We start from the raw sequence: 5,747 nt of genomic DNA, 5'->3' as shown, positions 1-5,747 counted from the left end.
TCTTGTAGCCATTGCCTGACTTATGAAGGTCGACACAAATCTGCCTTACTTGAATGGTGTGTTCTCTTGTCTTTGCCATGTTGACAAATGGGTAAGAGAATTAGGCCTCTGTGTCACGTCATATTTATACCCCAGGGAAACAGGAAGTCATGAATTACTAATTAAAAGTTCCTAGATACCCTGACCAACTTTAGCAACTACAGAAAAATATATTTAAAAAAAAAAAAATTAAAATTTTCAGCGGAATTGTTAGGGGTGCCAATAATTGTGGGACACATGATTTCAAGTTTTTTTTCTTGTAAATGTGTGATTTTTTTTTTTACCACCAAAGTAATGTACTTAAATAAAAGGTTGGATTTTTCTCTTTTTTTTGCATTTGGGTTCTATGTTGTTTAAAAAAAATGAGAATTTTTGGAAGTCCTCGACCACATCTTAAACAGGGGTGCCAATAATAGTGGAGGGCACTGTATGTAATTTCTATACGTACATTTTAATCTTAATCTTCTCACAAAGTCGACAGGAGTGCAATCTGAAGGGCTCAACTGATGGCAGGGCAGAGAATGTGATACACTTAGAAGACCGTTTCAGAGCAAATTCTGGCGCAGGTGAGAGAAGAGTTTTCAGGAGTCAGTCTGTGTCCCAATCCTCCCAGATAGATGTACTGTCCTCATTTCCTATCCTTTGTGAAGGAACATGAAAGGTAATAGAAGGCTGATGAAAACATATCCAGCCATTTTACCTTTAGTATCAGTAGTGATGTAACAAAGGCTAATAAGAAAGGAGGATATTCACAACCATAAGGACACAGCCAGTGCCGACATTAAAGATACAAAACAACCTTCTTATAAAGCCATAATTAAAATACAATACCTGTGTAATATCAACAGGAATATTAGTTTTAGGGAGGAACTTTGGATCTTTGCTATAGATTTGCTACGGCTCTTTGACAGCGTTGTACTGTAGCCTAATGAATGAAGTGAAAGAATACCTCTCAGACATGTGACAACACTTATACGAATGAGTAAATGGCCATCAGATAATTTTCTGTGGATCACATCTTTATACAGCATTTGTCGTCCATGTTGTTTTTAGATACAGGCAGAGATCATCAAGAGAGATGGAGGTGCAACTGTGCGATGGAAGGAGCAGCCAGATGGTAAAGTCTTCCAGAAGGAAGAGAAAGAGGAGAGAAAGCAGGAAGGTAAGTCAAGACAAGAGACATGACCACTTGAGAATGTTCCCAGTCTGTTAGTCCATTTAGTTCTCATTCTGGGTTATTCTGGGCTAATATCTCAATATAATACATTATATATATATAAGAGGTGTGTGTGGCCAGGATGCTGCTGAGGGGAGGACGGCTCATGATAATGGCCAAAACGGAGCGAATGGAATGGCATCAAACACCTGGAAACCATGTGATTGATGTATTTGATACCATTCCACTGATTCTGCTCCAGTCATTACCACGAGCCCATCCTCCCCAATTAAAGTGTCACCAACCTCCTGTGGTGTGTGTGTGTGTGTTGAGTGAGAATACTTCAGGTGGGAAAGTGGGCTGCATTCATTTGAAACTGCAATTACCTGAATGCCTAATTTCTTATTATTGTATATTTTTTATTTTCTGAAATGTTACATCATGTTCAAAGTGTTGTGGTAAAACATCGTACGTTGATTTGGTAATCTGTTTTTATTTTATTGATCCTTTATTTAACCTGGATCAGTCACATTGGGAAAACTTTTTTTTTGCCAACTGACATATACTCCTGAGGTGCTTACCTGTTGCACCCTCTACAACCACTGTGATTATTATTTGACCCTGCTGGTCATCTATGAACGTTTGAACATCTTGGAGAACGATTTGGCCTTAATGGTCATGTACTCTTATAATCTCCACCGGGCACAGCCAGAAGAAGACTGGCCACCCCTCAGAGCCTGGTTCCTCTCTAGGTTTCTTTCTAGGTTCCTGCCTTTCTAGGGAGTTTTTCCTAGCCACAGTGCTTCTACGTCTGCATTGCTTGCTCTTTGGTGTTTTAAGATGGGTTTCGGTATATGCACTTTGTGCACTCTGCTGATGTATAAGGGCTTTATAAAAAAAACAAATTAAATATTTTATGATTTTTCAAGTGAGCCCTGGGCTTAATGTAGCAACGTGTAACAAAGATAAAGATCCATAATCAATCAAAGTTAGAAACCAGGCTTCTATGGTAGGAGAAAAACAAACCTATTTACTGGATGAGAAACCACGAATGATTTAATATGCAGTAAGTACAACTTTTATTTCACTATAAACACACACCATAGAATGCATGCATCCAAGCATGTTTACAGGGCAAAAATAATGGTGTCTGAACTTGATTGAATATTGGCTAAGTTTGTGCTAAATAAATGTTCAAAAAGTTATTCTATTTAAAAATGCATACAGTATCAACATTCTAGAATATAAGTTATGCCAAACTATGTGATGAAACAGTTCACAAGTTAGATCTGTAGAATTGTTGCTGTGTAACAAGTAAAACTTCCACAAGGTATTTTCTCTTCACTGAAAACATGGTGGCTCTGAGCATGGTGGACTTTAGACTTTAAATGGTCAAGTGTAAAAAAAACTATATTTTCTATTTCTGTCACTTACATGTTGGCTCTGATTTGTGCATCATTATATAATACCACAAAGAGAATGGGATAAACAAAAACATGAAGAAACAAATAGATGAAAAAGCGCAAATACAGTGTGTTGATTGGACAACATGCCCAAATAAACAGACCATTCAAGCTAAAACAATATGGCACGGAATGCAGGCATCACTCCATGGAACACATAGCTGTGTGTGTTCCAGTTCTTTTAATGGCTTCCTCTACTCATGCCCACTACTGTGCCACACTGCCAGGTGCTTCTCAGACCGGTGGTCATAAAGGAAAGGAGACATAGGCCTAGGAAACCATTTCAGATGTATTGAGACGTGGCCTCACACAGACTTGATCATCATGGGGCTGGCTCGGGCTGAGTATGGGGCAGGTCCTTTCCAGGTCTCCCAGTGGAGGCCGGAGGCCCAGCCGATGTGTTCGCCGGCAGGGTGCCAGTCTCCGTTCAGGCTGGCAGAGCCACAGCGGCTGTACCACCACCCTCCTCCTCCCTCCGAGAAGCTGCATGTGTTCTCGGCGATGTCGCCAAAGATGCAGGGCGAGCAGCCATCATTGTCCTTGTCGGTTGTGCTGAAGCCAAAACCATTCTGGTCAATGCCGGCGTATTTCCCACGGATGGCATCACCTACGGAGAGACAGGGAGTGATGAAGAGAGAGTACATCAGTTCTACTTCTAATTCACTCGTAATTGTATTGACTTCAAAGGCATACAACATTTAAGAATATCAACCCAGCATACATATCATATGACACATATGTGTAATGTGTAGAGGTCCCATTGCTGCCACCAAATGTGAATAAACTATAACACTGAAGTAAATAATATGACCACTGTCACCTTGTGCTGTTGAAATTCACCATTACCTGCGTTGCCCCTGTAGGCTCCAACGTTCAGCTTGTAGGCCTCATTCTCCCTGCCCAGACGGAAGTCGCTGTACTCAGCAAAGGCGGTGCCCCCTTCAAAGTCCCACAGGTCGACCCGCATAGTCGATCTCCGCCCCTTGCCCCCCTTGGTTAGAGCAAACACCTTACTCAGACCCAGCCAGTGGTCCTCTAGGAAACAACAGGGAAGAGAACTGAATTGAGGAAAACGTACTCAACGTAAATGCACTGCAGTATCGGGAACCCTCCATGATAAGTTGACTTAGAAGTAAACATGAGCATTATAGATAAAAATGTATTTCAATTGTCTAACATTGGCTCAGCAAACTACACAGTTCTCAGTATCAGTTGCTGGGGGAATATGTGGTGCTCAGAGGGAACCTTCCTTACTCTGTAAATGCCCAAAGCCTTGTTCGTATTCAGCCCACATCTTGTTGAAAAGAACCTCTGCCCCGGTGCGCATTTGAAAGACTGTCCAGCCTCCGTCCGCCAGCATCTCACAATACACCTGTATACAATATAAATGTACTTTTGAATCAACAAATTGTTTTGTTGTGAACAAAAACAGTCCAAGAATGAAACCCTGTGGAACTCCAGTAACTCTGGCAAGCCTGGCGACACCTTCAACATTCTGTAGCTAAGCTTTACTGCCCCTGTGTGGTTGTGTAACCAAATGAGAAAAGTAAATGTAGTACCTGGCCTAAATATTTGGATGTTTCCATACCTTAAAGGGGGATGTGACTCCTGCAGGCTGAATGACATACACTCCACTGGTGGCTCGGGGGGAGAGAATTTTGATTTGTGTGCAATCTATCCCTGAAACACGCAAAAACACATGCACATACACAATAAGGTATTGAAAAAGGTAATGGACAGGTTAAAAATGTCTGTCTCTTGTGTTTACAATGCAAGTTAAACAAATAAAAAAAAAGAACACTTACCTTGAACAACTAAAGGTGTTTTCTGGCCCTGTACAAACCAGTAGATAAGTAATGGTTACTCACAGGTTTAAAGGAATAATATGTTTCTCTGTTTATCAGTGTTGACTGACTGTGTTCTTACCTGAGTCTGGTCAGTAAGGCAGATGAGACAGACCACCAGTCCACAAAAAAATATCCTATTCCACATTTTGTCCAAAGTTCTGATAGCGAGAGAGAGAAAAAGATGGAGTGATTAACATTTGTCAGCTTTTTCCTTTTTATGGGTAGCATTGATATGACATACAATTTTTTTTATTGTAATCCCACCTAAATTAATATATTTTGGAAACTGATAAGGAAATGTCCAACTCATCTTAGCAAACTAGTGGCAAATATCACAACATTATCACAGAGAACCTGAAACGTCACCATTCCCACTCCATTCACAACACAGTGATCACCATACATGTTCCCTTGAAATTCAGTTTGACCAAATAAGGGAAAATTAAACAGTTATAGTATATACTTTTTGTTATGCTGCCATCATTAGACATTTCACACAGGATAAATATTATGTTAGTTATTATAATCACAATTTTGAAATATGCCTGTGTGTGGTTCATGTAGAGAAAACCTACCTTGTCCTGTGTATTCCTTTACGGTCTATGGTCTACTCCCAGTCAGTTGAAAGTTCATTCAGAGAGGGTGTAAGCCTATTTATTTAGGCCAAGGGTGTGGATCCGTGGGTAACCGGCCGTTCCGCCCCTGTCCCACCCCGTGGATCCCCTGGAAAGATCTGTATCATGTTCTGCACATATGTTTCTTTACCTCTACTTTACACACAAATTGTTGTGGTCACCCTCCCTTCATATTTGTCACTGTCAATCGTGAACTATAATTCTTCAAGTTTTACCAGTGAAATGTCCATGCAGCATCTGCATGCCAGCCATTTCATTCAAATGGGAATATGCATTTAGATCTTTTTAGTAATGTACAGCGTGCAAATTTAGAGAAGATGGTGTTAAGAAACTGTAGCATACCAGTGTTTTGTTTCAATCAAAGCACATATTTGTCCTAGTGGCGCTTTTGAGTTGTGTCTACATGAGACAAAAATGTGACACTTCACACAATCATCCTAAAATCTCGTAAAAGTCCAGTAAAGTCGGATTCGCAGCCGCTCCAATGTATTTATTGACTCAATCATCACCTACTCTACATACCCTCACTCCACGTTTCCTGTAACGGTTGTCAGTCGCTTGACCTGACGAAGATCCGTGTTCGATCTAAATGTCGTCAATAAAGGTG

General features: G+C 40.6%; 1 protein-coding gene across 1 annotated transcript; it reads right to left on the bottom strand.

Annotated features, from left to right (window-relative positions):
- Positions 1-2,233: 2,233 nt before the first annotated feature.
- Positions 2,234-5,185, bottom strand: LOC123482167 (angiopoietin-related protein 5-like). Its single transcript, XM_045208933.1, has 7 exons — positions 5,081-5,185; positions 4,585-4,663; positions 4,464-4,491; positions 4,247-4,338; positions 3,913-4,030; positions 3,505-3,693; positions 2,234-3,265 (listed from the first exon to the last, which is right to left on the bottom strand). The coding sequence occupies exons 2-7, from the start codon at positions 4,648-4,650 to the stop codon at positions 2,964-2,966; spliced, it is 795 nt and encodes a 264-aa protein (XP_045064868.1). The 5' UTR covers positions 4,651-4,663; positions 5,081-5,185; the 3' UTR covers positions 2,234-2,963.
- Positions 5,186-5,747: the final 562 nt, after the last annotated feature.

The sequence above is a fragment of the Coregonus clupeaformis genome, chromosome 28 (genome assembly GCF_020615455.1).
Source record: "Coregonus clupeaformis isolate EN_2021a chromosome 28, ASM2061545v1, whole genome shotgun sequence".
In the NCBI taxonomy this organism is placed as follows: domain Eukaryota; kingdom Metazoa; phylum Chordata; class Actinopteri; order Salmoniformes; family Salmonidae; genus Coregonus; species Coregonus clupeaformis.
This window is presented reverse-complemented; position numbering and strand designations above follow the sequence as displayed.